At 38.2% G+C, this 21,275-nt stretch overlaps 1 protein-coding gene across 1 annotated transcript; it reads right to left on the bottom strand.

Moving 5' to 3' along the window:
* Nucleotides 1–1,549: 1,549 nt before the first annotated feature.
* Nucleotides 1,550–20,540, bottom strand: LOC145780367 (adenylosuccinate synthetase isozyme 1 A-like). Its single transcript, XM_082592070.1, has 11 exons — nucleotides 20,308–20,540; nucleotides 13,677–13,842; nucleotides 9,516–9,624; nucleotides 8,602–8,709; nucleotides 8,139–8,247; nucleotides 7,948–8,050; nucleotides 7,403–7,557; nucleotides 7,027–7,151; nucleotides 4,223–4,320; nucleotides 2,776–2,925; nucleotides 1,550–2,014 (listed from the first exon to the last, which is right to left on the bottom strand). Exons 1-11 carry the CDS (start codon nucleotides 20,491–20,493, stop codon nucleotides 1,962–1,964), a joined length of 1,362 nt encoding a protein of 453 aa, XP_082448196.1. The 5' UTR covers nucleotides 20,494–20,540; the 3' UTR covers nucleotides 1,550–1,961.
* Nucleotides 20,541–21,275: the final 735 nt, after the last annotated feature.

Here is a 21,275-nt window from a genome sequence, read left to right as displayed (position 1 = left end):
AATACGTAAAACACGCAAGTGGTGGAAAAGATGCTACATTGAAAATAGTAACACCAGGGACCTAAATGAGTTGTAAAACAAAACCATTTGTTGCGCAAATGTGATTACTACCCTCCTTAAAATTATAAGATTGAACTGCCGGATGAAGAGCAGAAATGAACCGACAGTTCACAGCTGTAGCAAGGAGCTGGCTTGATTCCCCACTGATTTTATTACCTTCTCCCGTAGGGGCACTTCATTTGTGCAATTCAACGTTACGCTGGGGCTTGGCAGAGAGTGCAGACGGCAGCCCACATTATCAAGGATTGTCGGCTATACAGACCACCTCATGGTATGGAAGGCCTCGTTTCTATCGACGACGACACCAGGCAGTGGTTAACCAACAGATGCCCTGACATATAGCGACAACACAAGAGAAGAACGTTTGTCATATCACATCTTGTGGTATTCGCAGCTTCAACACTACCTGAACATTGAACAATGGATGCACACGAGTATCTCACGGGAAATTAGTCATCGCAGGAAAGATACCAGACAATGGAAAGACTAATCCCAGGCATGAAAAAGTGTGGAGGCCTGTTTTTTTTTGGGACAAATTTACAACTGGAGTTTGACAATAAAATATGCTTGTGCGACAGCTGTCGAGTAAAGAGGAAATAATCGTAACATTTAAGCAAGAGGCGTAATGATGAGAGATAACATGGATTCTACGGAGTGGCTAAGCCTCTACTTAAATGGTATAGCATACATATTTTTAGCGTGTGTATTACACGACATTTACACGTGAAGTCATTTTTTTCTGATTCCTATAATATGCCGAATAAAAGCACGATATAAGTCTAGTGCTATATTGACAGGAAAAACCACAGTGTGACGTGTCGTTCATTATGGTAACAACACAACATCGTACGTCAAACTTTTCGCAATGCATCTAAGGGATTTCAAACTGACTTAAATTTTCTGTTTCCTTGAAATTCAGCGACCTAGTTCGTTCTGCTTTGGGTGAGAAGGGTCGAAACGAGTGTATTGTGCTTGAAATATGTTCAATTTGCATCTTCGGATATCGCCGTACAACGTGGCCCATCTGTTTCCGCTCCGCATGCGCTTCTTTCCCAACGATTTTGCTTACAGCAGCAAATAAACCTCAAAGATTCCAACCTTCATTTGAATAAGCTTAAGCCTCAGCGGTGGGATGGAGCAACGGGTAAGGCGTTGGCTTTCCAATTATGCAAACCTGGTTCGACTCCCGGCTTCCGCTGGTTGTTGAAAACACCGCTCACCTCTACCCAGGGTGTAATAAATTGGGTGGGCGTAGTTGCTGAAGTAAAGGCGGCCGAGAGAAAGGAATTGGCCACCCTACTCACCTTAGTGCAGAAAGCTTAGTACAATGAGAACCTTATCTTCTCATACCCGACACTTGAATCAAGTATGGGACCCCCTTTACCTTACTTTAAGCCTACCGCATACATAAAATACAATCATTCAGCAAACGGTTGCTTCTTCACCTGCATATCTAGTGGAAGAAACTGCAAGTTAAACGACAAAAATACAAATTTGTGTATTATTCTATTTGTAGTGTAGACAGAAAGAGGCAAAAAGAGAACTATCAACTATAGTATGGTCTAACTTAATCTCAACTTTGTGCATTTTGTGTGTTGAAAAATGCAATAACAAAAAAAATGACCAGTGCCGGCTGCTCAGCAATGAGGTACGAGAAAAAGTTTTTAATCCACACGCTTTTTTTAACAATTACAACAACACAAAACGGAACTGCAGTGACAACACTGCGTCACTGCTAACGATTCCAATTCTACACTTCCACTGACAAACCGTCGAGGGGTAAGATAAGCTTTATCATAAATTATAAAGCCGAAGCCTAACGGACACGATTAAAATCGAACTTCTTAAGGCACCACGGTGATCACAGAAACAAATGCAATTCTTGTGAAGGAACATAAGCGTTAATACCGCTGGATGACATCTGAACGTGCTTGTCCAACCCCGATCCATTTCACTGAAATCATACATTGTTTATGATCAATAACACGATACGTTCTTCTGATGCAAGCTATCACAAGATGTGTAAGGTGATTGCTGCGTTTACGTTTCGTCAATGAAACCCGACTGACTTCTTCTGGTGGTTATATCAGGTATTGTTTCTGCTTTTTTTTTACTTTAAACCCAGGGCAACACGATACTTGATTCTAATTAAAATCCCTTTGAAAACTGATTCTAGATTTGATATGAATTAAGTTGGGAGTTACAACTAAACTTCCGGACTGATTTGATTCAGGAAATCTTAACTGAGAAAGCTTCCTCGAATGCTTAATCCTATCAGTTTCGCATGTTTATAGAACCACTGACGCAAGCCCGGTCACCGAGATTGACAAAGTAAAGTTTCTGCTTGTTGTCAATGAATTATTCCATCCACTGGATGCCGATGAACGGAGAGCAGTCCTTAAGTGCATTGCTCAAGGCCTCAAGCGCACACCCAGAGAACAGAACCAGCGCTGTTTGATTTTGCGCTGTCTTTGTAAACAGAGTCGGATGCTTAACCAACCGAGCAAAAGGGGCGGACATGTTCAAACCCAGATAGCAAATCAGTCTTTATACATTGATTCAACGGCTGTAGACGTTGCATCTATGTAAAAAACGATTGATTTGCTCTCTGGGAACCAATACAAACATTGTAAACCACACGATCTTTAACGCTATGCATCATTGTAGCCAGCAAATTATTTTACTTCGCCAGGTATTCAAATCGAAACAGCTGACCTGGGATTTGCAAAACCTCTTCAATCTTCTTGATGTACATTTGAGCGTTTTGAGGTAAATCGGAAAACGTTCTACAGGAACTCGTGCATGACTTCCAGCCTGGCAAGGTTACGTAATCAACTTCAACTTTTTCTAGAAGTTCAAGGGAAGCTGAAAGTAAAATTGTCTGATGTTAGAATAGAATTAAAATACATATAAAAAAATGTTGAAAATTCCATGTATACGATTTAACGTCTCTTGTTTCCCATACTGCAGCGTTTCTCAACCGGGGGGTCGCGAAAGTCATTTTATGGGGGTCGCAAAGATATTCACAAAAGTTTTTCTAAATTGCAAAAATTTCCGAATAAATGAAAAAATCTTTGCAGCAATCACTTTAGTATACATGTCGTAGCAAGTGACTAATTGGTTGCACTGTTACGAAAGAGAACGCGTAGCTCAGTTGTAGACCAATTTATCATCGTTTGTTCAAGTAGAACGATATTTCTATGAGCTCAAAGAAAGAGATGCCGCATTTGAACTAAGTCGAAATCCGTTCTCTACTGCTTTGGATGTTGCTGATATTCCAGATGAATTACAAGACCAATTTTATGATCTTCAAAATTATTCTTCCTCATGTGACGTTTTTTATAAAATGCCACTCTCTCACTTCTGGTGTGCTATGCGTAAATCATACCCAAGCTTTTCGAATATTACAGCGAATTTCGAATATTACTTCCATTTGCCACAACATACCTGTGCGAAAGTGTTTTTTCAGCTCTTGTCCATATCAAAACGAAGGCAAGAAATCGAAAGAAAGTTGAAGATGCTACAGTATGAGCTAGGCGTTATCAAGCACTCAACACCAATTTCGAAGTTGGCTAAGCAGTTGCAGAGTCAACCGTCGCATTAAAAGTTGTAACATTCAGCAGTTTTTTGAAATTAAATGTTATTGAAATGTATTTTTGTGCTAATTTGTATATCTATAAAAAAAACATAGCAGGAAGGGGTCGCAGGCTGTATTAAACACCGTAGGGGGTCATGAACCACAAAAGGTTGAGAAACACAGCCATACTGCATACAGCACGCAATCTTTGCTTTAATACAAAATAGTAATTACATTCTTTTGTTTTACTTCCGGAAGATACAGCGGCACAGCTGCTACAACGTGGGTTTGTATGATTTTTTTTCTATTAATGTTGAGCTACAGACCAGTTTAAAGTTACGCGGACAAGGATTTCCACAACTACCGCTACGTTGATCAATGGTTAGTTTAAACATGAAACTAAGCAAACTTTTTCTGAAGATAACTTCTTCAAGCAACGACTGAAGTAAGTCATCAACATCACAGAATCATTGGCAAAAAATAGCCTTTGAGGAACTGAAATGTCATTTCAACACGACAGAACAACGTGACCAGGAAACAGAAAGATAGCAACAATATGTTAAGACAGAGCGCAAATATACCTACCGGGGAAAGCAGGGAGGGTTTGCCCTTCGTACTTGTACGAAACCCCAATTTTAATCGTTTCGAAGCCATCAAGAATATCCAACTTTGTAATGGCAATACTGTAAATCAAAAAGCGTTTTTCAAACATTTTGGCTTTTGCCTATATAATATGAAAATGAAGCGCAAGCAAAAGCCTGTCTTTATTTTCTCAGTTATCAATTACATAAGTAATCAAAATCGGCATAATAGTGTACAAAAGTTAATAGGGTATATTACATAAATCACGGCAATCTTCTAAAATGTTGTCCCAAATTTCAAATTGCAATGAAACACGATACGTTTTTTTTTAAACCTACTTAGTGCTAGAAACAATCCTTATTTTAAGCAAAAATATAACAAAAGTTTATGTCCAAAAAACTGTAAGAGGTTTCTTCAAAGCAAATGCGGTGTAACAATTCCTGTTAATTACAAAATGTGACCCTGTTCATATCGAGAAAAGACAAGAATCTCTAAGTCTAAGAAAATAAGTAGTAACGTCAGTCGGAGACATTGCGCTGCAGCAAGCAACGTGACCACGTGTTTCGAAAGCGGTAAATTTCAAGGCAAAAAGGTCAGAATCCTCAATCTGCAATGCTCAGTCATGCGGTTCTAACACGCATTTCTTAAATAGCTTCCCGTGAGAGGAAAGCGATTTGGCGACGTGAGTGGATGATATTTAAAAACCGGTAAATATATATTAGTTTCTAGAAACCGAACGAAGGCCTTTGTGCTGATAACACAACAAAGAGAACTTAACCACCGTGTCGACCGTTAAAGGTCATACATTTGCTTGCAACGAAATGAAACCTCCTAAGGATGTGTAGAACGTATGCATGCGTATCTGAAGCAAACAAGTCAATGTATTATATGCTTTCTGTTGGTTCCGATCCGCCGATAAATGTGACTGATTACCTCTGTTCGTGGAAGTTATATCGGCGTGATACTGTCAATCATGCAGATATCTCACGATCGTGGGCCACGCTCACGACTGATCCGATATGTTCTACTGTTGTAGATAATACCCCAGATAGCAGAGTCGGCGACTTTTGCTACTTTGGAGAGCGCAAGGACGGTTTCAGAGGAACTTTGTGCAATGCAAAATTATGTCCCAGTTAAAAACCCAAACAATAAGACAATTAAAGTGTTTTCAAGTCTTGCCATGAAAAATGGAAGATCCATCGTATTGAAAGTCTGAACGTTTAGCCACCGTAAAGTTATTTGGTCAAAGAACTTAATGTACAGTATATACAAGGCGCATATCAAAACTACAGTGCAAAGCAACTTAACTTGAAGGGCGGATATCATATGTTAGGTGTCCCACGTTTTTTTCGCAAACAGTTGTTCGTAAAACAATTGTTCGTAAAGTTAATTCTTCGTAAAACAATTCTTCGTAAAGCATTTCTTCGTGCGTGCAATTGACCGTAATACTAATTGTTCATAAAACAGTTACAATTCTTTACGAACAATTAATTAGGGTAGCGTATATGCTAGAGATGTGCTAGATGTGAAGTGCTGTAGACGAGCAGACAGAGTGTAGAGTCCCTGATTCACAATGGCAGCGAAAAAGGAAATCCAATACTTTTGTATGGTGGCCAGCTTTACAAAGATTATAGTGCACTTAACGCACAAGGGCAAGAAACTACTTATTGGAAATTTGAGCATTTTCAAAGGTAATGTCCTGCACGAGTAACAACAGGGGCGCCGAAACAATTTTTGACTGGGGGGGGGGGCAGGATTATGAAAAAGGGCACTTTTGTTGCTGAAAGGCCATTGTTTTTAAAACTTTTAAGATAAGATATAGCGATAATACTCATCTATCAGCTCACTATCGAGTAATGATACAAGTGTCCGGTATACAAAGAAGGACATCATGCTATGTTAAATGATGTAACCTACTGTGTTGCAGAATTTGTGCTGTGAATATTATTTTGAGCATTTGAGTGAAAGCTTTTGATTAACGATTTCAAAAATATTTTCATTGTCGAATATCTCGAAAACTAGAGCCAATTCGAAAAAACTAAGTGCATTTTCGGAATCAGGGGCCTTGAAATACTTTAAAATGACTCTCACCTTTATTTGTGCCAAAAATTTTTTGTTGGCCTGTGTTATAATTAGGCTAAAAGCGAATAGCAGAAATTGTTATATTGCAAAATGTGCAGTAGCTTACATGACTTTAAAAGGGCACCATTGCCCCCTGTCCATCCATGATGCTCCCCTGCCCCCCGCTTCCGGCGCCCCTGAGTAACGACTGAAAGATTGTTCACAAACATTTGACCTATCACCTGTTTACGAACAATTCACTACACGAACAATTGATGTATACGAAGAAATGATTTACGTCTCCACTGGTGGACATGGTTATTTTTTTCCACACAGCAATTGTCTTCACTCCGTTTTTCCACTTTATTTTGTCCAACATATCTTCCTCCTTCAGTCCGACCTTATCTATTTCATCATTTACCTGTGTTTTCTTCCTTAATCCTTGCAACAGCCTCCACCATTCCTGGCATCTTGAAACTTTACCAAACGCTGACGGAAGAAATACGTCTATTTTCTTGAGTGCACGAATACAGAAGTATTCATTGTGCGCAATATAAAGGAAATGCATAATTGGATATCCAACAAACGCAAGTTGTTTTCTACATTTCCTAAACGTCGCCAAAAAAGAAACAAAATCGGTCACGAAAAGAGTGAATCACTTTTTCGGTGACAAAAGTTAGCGCGATAGTACTTTGTAAACTTAATAAGGTAAATGTTGCACAAACGATCATGCGAACTGAACCAACCATGTGAAGTTGTTGATCATGTGGGAATACTTGATGACGACCAGATCCAGCCAACCGCATCTTCTGGGGCGTCCAGTGGTAACGCCAAACTCGTGGCCAACTCTTTGAAGAGTTTCACCGATTTCCTTAAAACGGTCATACACAAACGTCTCACATGATGACAGCTATGCAGCCAATACTATTGAAATAAACTTTGAGAAGACATAGACTTCTAAAAACTACATGGTGAACGTCACGTTTTTATTGGTAAGATCGATAGCAGATTGTAAACAAGTATCAATTGTCAACAGCATCGGTATCAATTTAGAACTACAATTTAGGATACAGTATCAATTGTGAACATCGATTAAAACAGCTGCACTCTACTTCCACTCACATTTTTCTGCCCTGTCGGCAAAGGCCCGCTTCCAACTCGGGTTGTGTAGGCTTTGACAATTCCGACTACTTCACCGATGCAATTGGGTGGGACGCCAAGGCCAGTGCAGACACCTCCAATGGTGCAGTTGGAGGAAGTTACATAGGGATATGTACCTGTATGCAAATCAAGATTTTAACTTCGCTATAAAACAAAAAAAAAAACAAGGCAAAACAACAAAATAGAATTGAGCATTACAATAATGTACTACTGCACATATTTGCAAATAATTTAAACAGTCGAACGTTTTCAGCTTATCTTAAGGCCTCATCAGGATAAGCCGATAACGTTCAACTGGTCAAATTATTTGTAAATACGTCTAATCTATTTTTATTGTAATGTTCAGTCAGTTTGCATTGCTTCGTCTTGCTTGCCCTGGGTACAAGAAAGCAAGCTCACTAGCAAAATTACATCAAACATAGGTAAAATGATTAGCCAATGATGATCGTTCAGTGTTACCCAAACGCAGTGACACCGTTCCAACGAAAGAGCTGTATAATAAATACCAAAATCGATATCCAACATCGTGGCATTAGCTCCTTCAACTAAAATTGTCTTTGGCTTTGCTGAATGAATTGCTTCATGCATAAAGTACACCACATCTTTGACCTGCGTTGGTAAAAAAAAGTATAAATGTTCATGCAGCGATCACGTTGAACTGACGAAGTATTGAAATGGTGGGAAGTTTTCTTCTCACCATTGGTCGAATTTCTTCTCTAAGTTTTCTGTATTTTTCCAACTCAGCTTCAACGTCGATGTCGACGTCATCAAACTGTTGCCTGTAGAGATTCACCAGGGCTGTAAACCTGGAGAAGGAAGGCTAAGTGTTACCTCTGCAATGCTCAGAACACAGCATTGGTTTCTGCAGCATTCTGCAGCTCAACATAGAAGAAGCATTGGTTTCAGTAAACAAACTGACACTTAGAAAGTGGCCTTTATAAAGGACCAAGACAAAGTGCATGACTGCACAGCTGCTATTGAAAACACCCAAGAAATATAAAACGTCTTTAACACAAACGCTAAGTATAAAAAATAAATTTAAACATCATTCTAGGGAACTAAGAGCAGTACGTCACAAGAAGAAGAATAGTTAGAAATACCAAAAAAGAATAAAAAATACCGATACTTAATTCCATCAGCTCCTGGAAAAAGTTGCATACCTTTCTTCAAAAATGCTGTCTTTGCCCAACAATTCAGAAAGTCGTAAACTCACTCTTCCTGCTTTGGAAGAGTAGGTAGGACCAATGCCTTTCTTCGTCGTTCCAAGTCTAGACGTAGACAAAAAAAACTTAAGATATCCTTCAAACGATAATCAAAAAGAATTGTAGTGCAACTGACTTTTTTTCGAACATTTTGAAACGTAGAAATCCCCATAGAAAAACCAATTGCTGAACGTGTTGCTTTATCAGTCAAGATCGAGCTCAGACAGTCAAGCGTTGAAAGATAATGTTTTGAAAAGGAAATGCAACGTTCGCAATCGGGTGGCGTGGTATGACTTTTAGTTCCTGTTTTTATTTTTACCACACGGCTGTCAGCATAGCGCAAACTAAGGGATTTCAATCAACAGTCCATGATGCTTATTAATGTTAAATCAGTAGGGGGAAAATGTTTGCAATTCATGGTATGATGGCATGACAGCGTCTAATTTAATATTAATTCAATTTTGCACGACCAAAACCAAATTAAACAGAAATTTTGTGAAACAACTAATCTCTTAAAATGGCACCAAGAAAACAGTTCCTGTTTCGTTTTCAAGCAAAATATTAAAATGCAATGGATTGAGTTTAGGTTTTAGCAGCATGATCATTATTTATTTCACTTAAATGTTCTTTTTCAACCTAGCCCAATGCTGTGAGCTCGCTGTGATTAATAGGTAGCGGTTTTTCACGAGCTTTCGGAACACACAGCTGTGAAAACCACATAACACAGCAAACACGTAGCATCAAGATGAAAAAGAAGTCTACCGGTACAGTTTGTGAAAAACATAAAAAAACCTATCATAAATTACATGCGGTAGGCTATCTATAAAAGTAAAACCAATAATAAATTAATAACAAAAGGTCGCCATTGTTACTTTTGTTTTCCTTTCATTGCCTCCAAAAGACCATCAACATGCTGATGAAACTTGAAGACTATGTGTGCCCTGTCTGAGATGATCAGGTTATCTCTCCACCACGTCAACCCTTCAAAATACAAGACAAATCCAAAAGCTAATTGACACAACCACTCGCATTTCTGCAGCAAACGTATCAGCTTTATAAATGCGATATTTTTGTGATCAGCGAGTAAAATGTACAATTGTACAATGTACATTGTGCAAGTATGAAGAAAATTTGTACATAAAAGTGAGTCCCATACTTGATCCAAGCATCGGGGATGAGAAGAAAAGGTTTTCATTGTACTAAGCCATCGGCCCTAACAAGAGTAGAGTGATCTTTGCTTTCTCTCAGCTGACTTTCCTTCAGCAACTTCGCCCATACAATTTATTACACCCTGGGTAGAGGTGAGCGCCTGAGCGGTGTTTTTCAACAACCAGCTTGAGCCGGGAGTCAAACCAGGATTGTAAGATTAGAAAGCGAGCGCCTTATCTGCATGTGGCACCAAACCATACAGTACTGTAAAAGTACACTAATTTGGAATTTTGTCATTCTAATTATCATTGAACTTCTCAAGTTTTAACAGTAATCGAAATAATTTTATATGTGTTTGTGCATATTATATTTGCATATATTTTGTATGTTCATATACACTATACAATGTGTATAATATAGTACATACATTATAAATTGATGGCATATCTCACACCACAATTCATCTTAAAATACAGCATTGAAAATATAACAGCAAAAATTGGAAAGGACAACAAATCTAATATAGTAATATACAATAGGGTGGGCCGTTTTTGACTTTTTTTCGAAATTCAAAAACGGCTAGTCATAAAAAGTGGCACATGCATGAAAAAATTACGTGTGCAAAATTTCATCAGTTTGGGGGTGCATCTTCTGCCCCCGCAGGGGGGTCAAACTTTCAATTTTTTGAAAAAAAAGGGAAAATTTCACTTTCCGTTTTAACATAATTTTTTTTATAATTTTTCTACTGGCTAGTTATACATTGTAAGTGGAATGTATCCAGAACTTTCCTATGTAAAGGCAAGTTCGAAGCTTAAGGTTTACTGCCCCCGCATCGACGACCAAAATGCTGAATTTTCACCAATTTAAAATGCTATTTGGTCATTACTCAATAAACAAACTTGTCGCAAAAGCGCGAGATGGTGTTAACGCTGTACGCTCATTTATGTTCTGTCCACTAACTTTGCAGGATGATACGAACTGACAAACTATAAGACGTAGTCTTGCTTAAATTAAAAGCAATATTAGCCTACGTTTGATCAGTTGCAGGCGTTGCAGCTATAAAACGCAACCTATAATTTACTTCAGAATAAAAGCAATATGATCTGCAGGTTCCGTAAATGAAATGTACTGTACAGTTCCACGTGAATTGTTATCATGATCTTATTTACACAAATTTGTCATTTACAAACTATTAAACGTTCACTTGATAGGCTACTACAGAACCACATACAAGAGTAAATTTTGTTTGACAGCAATGTAACGATAAAAAAGAACTTGTGTTAACAAAACAAAAAACGAAATTGTGTCAAAAATACAACAAACAACAAGGTCTTTTAGCCAGTTCCCCAGATTATTGCTCAAATTTAGTTCTGGCTGAAGTCTAATGAATCATAAAATCTTGTTTCGACTGGAACCTAGGAATTTGTTTTCTTGATTGTAATATTGCTTTAATGTAGGCTACCCATCTCTTTCAATGCTGTCCACCACATGTGATGAGCAATTTGAGCATCTGTTGTATGTGGCAGAGAAAACGTACAAAACAACTGTTGTGAAGGCATCTTTGTTTTGATGTGCTCTTTTATCACATTGCTGTCAACACCACGCATCGCTGGGGGGTTCCTTAACTGGAATATTTTGCCAGTCTGTCATCTCAAAGTAACGTTCGGAACTGAACTGCAATATTGACAGGGTGAATTTTTGCTGACGAGTGCTATAAGATCATAATATTCTTGAATTGAAAATTCTTTTCAATCTTAGTTCCCTTACATACTCTTTGGTATAACATATGATTGCAATCAAAATGTTTTCAGGATGGGCATAAAACGCATTCCTCTATATTACTTTGTTGAGGATATTGCGAGCTTTATTCGATAGCTTCTGAGCAGAGTGTAGAATTTTAAAGAAATGTTTTCAGCCATTAGTGAAATTGCTTTCCTTTATAATGGCAAACCATACTGGAATATAAACATTCATAATATAGTCCACACGTTCCACCAATACAGCTGACGCGTTAGATGCAACGTATAAACGTAGAATTCGATTGGCTGTGTTCAATCATCTTGAGTGGTTCATCATACCTGGACCCCTATATGCGAAATGAATTGATATATCTCCACTTTTCACTGTTCTGTGCATGTGTAGAAAATATTTTTGGTCAGTGCTGAGGTCCTTTTCATCAATTTCAATCTCTGGTGCCGGAACTGCTTTATATTTTACAACATCTAGTTGTGTGACAGTGGCTAGCTGCTTTATAATGGGCCCAGTGAAGCTATCAGGTCTGCTAGTATTGCCATATCTTTTATAAGGTGCCTAAGAGGCAATTCATTACTATGGAGTAGGCATATTAACTATTGAAGTGGCTTTTGGAAATAATCTTCCAGGAGCTTTATCACGACGCCTTTTTGACCTGTGTTTATTGCGGTTCCATCGCATCCAATTGCCATTACATTATCGTAGCTAATTTTATTGGATCCAAGATATTCAAGAATCCCGGTAGCTATTGACACACTAGATCCGTTGGCTGCAATAAAATGACCAATGAAATGAGAACTTGGCTCCTCAAGTAAAGTAATGTGCTCTTCAACTGCGAAACGTTTTCGAAGTTTCCTACCAATTTCATCTTGTTTGATGGTTTAATCTTTTCGGCCATCAAAATATATGCTTTGCAAATTTATGCACATGATAGGCCTACTTTCCATTTGAGTTGTAAACCTCATTTCTTTTTTCGCTCTTCTCACTTTGCTTTTATCTATGACTGATTGACAACTCCCGCATCTTGTAGAAATGATGAAGCAATAGGCTAAGTGCTGCAGACCTATCTGAAATACCAGTACGATCGCATGATTCAGCAAATACAACTAAACTGGAAGTAACCTTGTTTTTTCTAGGGTTTTCCGAGGCCAAACTGGGTTGATAGTCAAAATCTTTGCAGCGTTCTTCATTGGATGACAAAGTTTCTGAGCTTGAATAAGAAGTTAAAGGTGTTTTAACTAAAGCGCTACTTGTGCCTGCTCCTGGGTCTTCACATAAAGAACTGAATTGTTCTGATCTTGCGAGTCTCCTCGGAAAACGTTTAAAATTAGATTTTGTGGCCGATTTATCATGTTTATCAATCACCATTATGCGAGTTGTTCTTTGATCAAGACGGAACTGTTGTTCTGTAACAGGGACACGATTTTCCTGCGGGCAAGTACATTGCAGAAAATTGGAACACTTAGGCTACAACAACCGATTTCAAATATTTTTGCTTTGCAGATTCTTTCATTTGGTCCAAATTTTGCTGAAATTTAGGCCCACCTCTAGAATTTGACTTCAAAAGACTATTCTTTTTTTTGTAACTCTTTATCATGAATATGTACTGATGTTCGTACCTCATTCGTATCATCCTGCAAAGTTAATGGACAAAACATAAATGAGCGTACAGCGTTAACACCATCTCGCCCTTTTGCGACAAGTTTGTTTATTGAGTAATGACAAAATAGCATTTCAAATATTGGTGAAAATTCAGCATTTTGGTCGTCGATGCGGGGGCAGTAAACCTTAAGCTTCGAACTTGCCTTTACATAGGAAAGTTCTGGATACATTCCACTTACAATTTATAACTAGCCAGTAGAAAAATTATAAAAAAAATTATGTTAAAACGGAAAGTAAAATTTCCCCTTCTTCTTCAAAAAATTGAAAGTTTGACCCCCCTGCGGGGGCAGAAGATGCACCCCCAAACTGATGAAATTTTGCACACGTAATTTTTTCATGCATGTGCCACTTTTTATGACTAGCCGTTTTTGAATTTCAAAAAAAAGTCAAAAACGGCCCACCCTAATATACAATAGTTTCAATCTGGTTTGAATGTTTATAGCTTTATAAAATATATATAAATACCATACCCTTTTCTTCATTCTTCAATCCTTCATTAAGAAGTTCAGGAATATTTACAACAACACCATTACCAATTACAGCAGTGCAACTTTTGTTGATAATCCCACTCGGCAACAGATGAAAGTCATAAGATAAACCATCTACCACAACAGTATGTCCAGCATTGTTCCCACCCTATTGATCAATTAAAAAAGGAAAGTAATTGCATAATGAACCTGTGGTATACACAGCACTACGATAACCTTTTGATGCAAACATCTGCTATTCTGGGTTTTTTTTTTCGGTCATTGACCGATTTTTTAGCAAAGGGTCCGAAAAAAATATAGTCAATTCGGTCAAAATGTCCGAAAAAATATATAGTCAATTGACTATGGGCAGTCGCCATGGATTGTTACACCATGGGTCTTGGGGAACACTGGTCTTGATCACACACCAAACTAACAAGTGGGTCCACGTCCCACCTCATGGGCAACAACCTCGACTGGTTGGCTAAAACTTGTTAGAAATCCTGCTGCCTTGCAGGAAATACTTTTTTAAGTAAAGGCTAGGGCTAGGCCCACCGCCAATAACTGTGGTTAGCGTCAGGAAGGGCATCCGGCTGGAAAATCTTTGCTCCAAAATATTATTTAAATGCAGCAAAAGCTAAAAATGGCCCCTAGTCCCCAGCAGCCCTTAGATGGGCAAGGGGTGCGAAGAATCTCTGGGTTCCAAGAAAACAAAAAAACATTGAAAAAAGATTATGGTGTTAGAATCGGATGCTGAAATGTGGGAAGTTTGTGTGGTAAAGGAACTGAAATATGTGAAGAACTAAGAAAAAGAAGGGTGGATATATGTTGCCTAGAGGAAGTAAGATGGAGGGGACAGTCAGCGCGGTTTTTAGGTGTCAATGGGAGGAGATATAAGTTATGGTGGTCAGGAAATAACACAGGAATCGGTGGTGTTGGTTTCTTGGTAAAAGAGGAATTGTGTGAGAAAGTAATAGAAGTTAGAAGAAGGAGTGACAGAGTGATGACAATGGTACTTGCTTTTGAAGAGGAGGTAGTGAGGCTAATCTGTGCATATGCACCTCAAAGTGGTAGGGATTACTTAGAAAAGGAAAGTTTTTATGATGTTTTGGCAGAGGAATGGGATTTACGGAGTTCAAAAGAGTTGGTGTTTGGATTAGGAGATTTTAATGGACATGTTGGAAAACAAGCAAATGGGTTCGAGGGCATTCATGGAGGGTATGGTTTTGGGGAGAGAAACATGGAAGGAAGAATGCTACTTGAATTTTGTGATGAAAGGAAACTTTGTATTGCCAACACATGGTTTAAAAAGAAAGAGAAAAGGAAGGTGACTTACAGCTCAGGAGGACATGAGTCGGAAATTGATTTTATTGTGGTTGGGCAGGAACAGAGAAAGTACTTGAAGAATGTGAAAGTAATTCCGTGGGAGTTGCAGCATAGACTAGTAGTAGGAGACTTAAATATGAAAAAAGTGAAGAAAATTGTGAAGAAAGAACGAGTTTTTGTGAGAAATGTGTGGAAACTGGAGGAAAAAGAAACGAGAATTAAGTTTGTGAAAAGAGCAAAAGAGCTGGTAAACATGAGTGCGCAGGACTTGTGGGCTTCATTTCAGAAAGGTGTCCTAGCAGCATGTGATGAAGTATGTGGGAAAAAGAAAATGAGGAGGGATCGTGGAGACACATGGTGGTGGGATGAAGAGGTGAAGCATGCGATTTCACAGAAAAGAGATGCATACAAGCAGTGGCGCAAAAATGGGTCAGAAGAGAATAAAAAGAAGTATAAGAGTATGAAAAAGAAGGCAAAGAGGGTTGTTGCAAGAGCTATGAAGAATGGTGCTGAGGAGGAACTTAATAAAATGGGGGAAAGCCAAAACAAAGTATTCAGACTCATAAAGCAAATGAAAAAGGATGGGAATGATATTGTAGGGGGAAGATGTATAAGGAGTGGAGATGGGAAGTTGCATTTCAGCCCGGAAAGCAGAGGAGAAGTGTGGAAGGAACATATGGAAAATGTTATGAATAAGGAGAATGTATGGGATCATATGACAGAGGTTGATCTGGTGGAGGGTCCAGTGGGAAAGGTTACTCGTGATGAAGTGGTGGAGGCAATGGGACAAATGAAACTGCATAAAGCAGCCGGTCCATCAGAAGTGAGCGTAGAGATGATAAAAGCAAGTGGAGAGTTGGGAATTGAAGTAATGCTACAACTTAGCCAAAGGGTATTAGATGGAGAGGGAATGCCGGAGGAGTGGAAGCATAGTACTCTTGTTCCATTGTTCAAGAGAAAAGGGGATGTGAGAAGTTGCAGTGCATATAGAGGTGTTAAACTACTAGAGCATGGAATGAAAATTGTGGAGCGAATACTAGAAAAGAGGTTGAGAACATTGGTGAAATTAAATGATATGCAGTTTGGATTTATGCCAGGAAAAGGTACAGTGGATGCTCTGTTTATATTGAGAAGAATGCAGGAGGAATACCGAGAGAAGCAGAGAAAACTATATATGTGTTTCGTCGACTTAGAAAAGGCATTTGACAGAGTACCAAGGAAAGTGATGGAGTGGGCAATGAGGAAAAGAGGTATACCGGAGGTATTAGTGAGAGCTGTGATGTCTATGTATGAGGATGCAAGAACAAAAGTGAGAGTTGGATCAAATTATTCAAACGAGTTTTTTGTGAAGGTTGGTGTACACCAAGGATCAGTTTTGTCACCTCTGATATTTGCTATTGTGGTTGATGTTGTAACTGAAGGAGTGAGGGAGGGCGTATTGAGTGAAATTTTGTATGCAGACAGCCTGGTCTTGACAAGTAATAGTATGGAGGGACTGGAGAGAAAGTTTGAGAAATGGAAAGAAGCATTTGAAACCAAGGGTATGAAGGTGAATCTTGAAAAAACAAAAGTGATGGTGAGTGGAGCAGAAGGAACAGTTGTTGAGAGCAAAGTAGATCCCTGTGGAATATGTGGCAAGAGAGTGATGAGAAATTCAATGCAATGCAAGGAATGTGGAAAGTGGGTACATGCAAGATGTGCTAATGTCAAGAGAGCCGCAACAAGATTGGCGAAGTGTTTTGTTTGTGGGAAATGCAGTAAAGGAAGGAATGAAGTGGAAGGCCATGATGATGAGTTCTGCCATGGCATCGAAACAGTGACAGACTTCTGTTATCTGGGTGATCGGATAACTGGAAGTGGTGGATGTGAAGCAGCGGTGACCACAAGGGCAAGATTGGGCTGGGCAAAGTTCAGGGAATGTGGGGAAATGTTGTATGGCAGAAAATTCTCACTAAGGATGAAAGGGAAAGTATATCGGAGCTGTGTGCGGCCTGCAATGCTATATGGTAGCGAGACATGGATATTGAGAGAGAGTGAACTGGCAATCCTGAGAAGAACGGAAAGGTCAATGGTGAGAGCAATGTGTGGGGTGAAAACGAGAAGGGAAAAAAGGACTGAAGAATTGTTGGATATGCTAGAGATGAGAGAGACCATAGACCAACTGGCAAGGGCAAATGGAGTAAGATGGTATGGACATGTGATAAGGAGGGAGGAAGGAAGTTTTCTTAGAAAGGCACTAGATCTAAAGGTGGATGGGAAGAGGAAACGCGGTCGTCCAAGAAGAACGTGGAAACAACAAGTGAAGGATGAATTTAAAAAAGTCGGACTGAAGGAGGAAGATGCAAGGGACAGGGTGAAATGGAGAAAAGGGATTAAAACAATTGCTGCGCGGAAACAATCGGCCACCCCCACTAGTGGGGAACAAACCGACGATGGATTATGATGATGATGATGACTATATATAACCAAAAATGACTAAAAATGACCAAAAAAAATAAAAAATGACCGAATTTTTTCAAGCCATTTCGGACAAATGACCGAAAAGTCTCAGCGAAAAAAGAAACCCAGCTGCTATTATATAGCAGTGCTTTTCAAACCATGGGCCGCAAACCTTTGAACTGCATAAGAATTGCGAGGTAACTGAGAAGAAATTAAGATGAAATTAGCAAAAGTCTTTTCAAACAAAAAAGGGTTTGATAAACATTGTTTTATAAAAATGACCATGATTGAGCAGTATGAGCACTTGCACTTTTGTTGGATACAGGTTCACTTTATACATACCAATGGTTCCCAACCTGGGGTTTGTGCCCCCAAGGGGGTCACTTAAAGGTTTTGCGGGGGTTCAAGATATTTAAAATCAACATAAGAGAACGTCACCAAAAAAGGTTGGGAACCACTGGTTAAATTCCTTCAATTAGAATTGCTTTTTGCTCTGCTTATCAACTATAAGAAATGTTGTATTTGCTTGATAGAGACAAATCTTTATAAAAGTAAAAACTGGACCTGCTCAAATATTTATTTTTACAATAGCAAGAACTTACATTGATGACACATAGATTATGAATGGGATAACACCTAACAAATGTGATTACTGTAAAAGAAGTGTAACAACCAGATAGATATCAAGGAAGTCATAGACTGAATAGCATCTATTCAAGCATTCCTTGATATCGTTCAGAAACCAAAATAACAGTAGTTTGAAAGCAAAGCAGAAACCAATGAAAAAATGCTCAGAATTCTGAAAACAAACTTTTCTCACCAACATAATAGTAGCCAGGTTTAACATGAATTAGGTTTTAGTGGCCTTGATCAAAGAAAATGTAATAGTTAAATGATAATTAATGTTACAAAGAGGCAATATCAGGATTATTTACGCATAATAAGATTAAGCTTTTATTGATGACCAGGAAAACACTAAAGTGTGAATAATAATTATAGAATTAAATATAAAAATAGGAAAGCAGCAAAAATGATGTAACCTATGTTAATGTGCTACGTAGCCTATGGCTGTTACACCCAACAACAACAAAAAATAATGGCTAGGGCAATCAAAGTCAAAAAAGGCGAAATTGTTATATTATATCTTGTTTGAAGACAGGCGTGGATCTATGGGGGGGGCCAAGGGGCCTGGGCCCCCCCCCCCCCGAAATTTTGTGAGAAATTGTTGAATGGTTTGATATGCTTCTAAACAGCTGATATTAGTCCCACAGCGGACTTACAACCCCCCTCTGGCACGCGTGTGACGTCACGATATTGAGAATGATGCTTTCAGTCTCCATGTCTCTAAAACAAAGTTTGCCTAATGTTAAGCGAAGCTGCATTAAAAGAGCGAGTTTTGCCAATACCAAACATCTCAGCCAGGAATTAGCAACAAAACATAGAGACTTAGCTTTATTACCGAAAAAATGCCAAAGAAAACATGATCTTATCCTTTTGCTATGCCACCAGACAGCACCATTTTACAGGAATATTTATACTCATATTTTTGTTGAAATTGCTCTCAGAATGCACCAAATTCAAAGTAATTTTTCAAAATTTTCTGGGAGAAGCCCCCCACCGCTGGGTGTCGCCTTTGGCGAACACGCCGTCGGGCTAAGCCCGCCGGCCGTCAAAACCCCCCAAATTCCTGGCTACGCCACTGATTGTTCATATCTGTTTTATCTTTTTATTACTTTTTAATTCACTTTCAAATTTTCTGCCCCCCCCCAAAAAAAAAACTCCTAGATCCGCGGCTGTTTGAAGATTATATATAATATGTATAATAGATCCATAACTTAATTTTCACAGTAATTTCAGAGTTATTTTAAAAAGTCAAGATTGTAGATATGCCTAAGCAACCTCTGTGGTTGTAAAAAGAAGCCTCTCTATTTAAGGGAAAAATTGGCAAGCAACAGAAACTTTAAACATTATGTATAACTAAGACAACCAAATGTCAATAAATGCATTTTTTTTGCCTTGTTCAAAGTTTGTAAAATGCTCACAAACCAAATTTCAGGCTGCTACCAACCATGACAGAATACAAAGTTATTCAGTAAAATAAGTCAAGATTAATTATCAATTCAAAGTTTTAAAAAAAAAACAGGTCAAATTTTGGAGCTGGTGTACAACTGTACAAGTCTCCGCCCTGGTAAAAAATGCCATGATGTCATAGTATGGAATCGACCAAAACTATACGATAAAGTAGCTCATTTGTATCTTGACTACTTTGCCTTATGTTAATAATAATTATCTAAAGCCAACTGAAACCCTCACCTAACCCTGAAGATTAGGGTTAAAAAATAGAGAAGTAAAGGCAAACTAGTAAAGGCATAACCAACCTGAATGCTGTTCACACACTATACCCTATATAAGTCTTGGTTGATTCCAATCTTTGACATGAATTTAAATCAAACTATTTATGACCAAAGAGGAGACTAGTACACCAGCTCCCACGTTTCAAGGTCAACAAAATTAGTACAGTACGGTACCCTAGTATTAGCAATGAATAAAGATACTCAGCTTCTGTAGGCCTATATTAATGTGTGATCTTCCAATTGCTCCGGCATAGATCTACATTCTACAGCTGTCATGAAATACACTTTAATAGCAATAATGAGTAGGTTTTTTGTAATAAAATCAGTGATTAAACAAAATTTATCATCACATTTATAGTGTCAACATTTCTAGAAATGTCAACTCATTCTTGTTACTAATAGAATGATAGATTCATTCAAAAGAGAAACATACCGTCACAACAAACCCACTACACCAAAAGAAGAAAATAAATAGCATGTCTTTATGCAGTTAGCAAAAATAAAATGCAGCATACCTGAACTCTGCAAACAATGTCTGCTTTAGTTGCAAGTAAATCTACGACTTTTCCTTTTCCTTCATCACCCCACTGTGCCCCCAAAACAACAGTAACTTTGTTTGGAGCTGATTTTTTCATAAGTTTGAATGCAGGTTCCCCAGTGTCTAAATGATTATTGTGCACAGATGACATATTTCCTTCCATAAAACAACAAACAAAGCTTTAAAAAAAATTGGTTTAAAGAAATACAAATTTCTGAAAGATAGATTTGATTAAACACAATGTAAAAATCCATATTGCTTGGCACTTGCAACTTATCACTTTCGGATTCAGTTTCCTTAAATTTTCATGCAACTGAAATACAAACAAGTCTCGAATAGATAACCCTATTTTATATTAAGCCAAAAAACGATATAAGTATGACTATCCTACTACACCTATAGACAAAGTAGGCTATAAACTAAGCTTATTAGATTCTAAAAATCGGTTACCATCATTTTATAAAAATCGTAGCCCATTCCAGATAGACAGAAATAATATAAATTATCACGCAGCCTATACCTGTGAAAATGAAACGCTAGTCGCCATTCGCCAAAGCCTGAAGGGCTTTGTATCAGAGATGTATCAGATGTATGATATGTATCCTATTGTATCAGAGATGAGTACTGTACTGCAAGATATTTTTACCGCGAACATTCGATTTGGCGGGGAATCTAAACCGAATCTAAACGTTTCTGAATTTTTTCAACATACGCACTTCTCAAAATGTTGGAAAAAATGCGGGATTTTCTACACAATGTTCATCCAAATGTTTTTAAAAAAATCTTTTTTCAGGCTTTGCATTGTAGCCTACAAATGAGCTAACAAGCAAACAAGATGATATCAAATAACTTCGTTCCTGTAATTTATTATTGCATCAGACAAAGCTGTACAAAACACAAAAATAAAGATGTGTGATATTGTCGGTACACAAATTGCAAATACCC

The sequence above is a fragment of the Aplidium turbinatum genome, chromosome 1 (genome assembly GCF_918807975.1).
Source record: "Aplidium turbinatum chromosome 1, kaAplTurb1.1, whole genome shotgun sequence".
Classification (NCBI taxonomy): Eukaryota; Metazoa; Chordata; class Ascidiacea; order Aplousobranchia; family Polyclinidae; genus Aplidium; species Aplidium turbinatum.
This window is presented reverse-complemented; position numbering and strand designations above follow the sequence as displayed.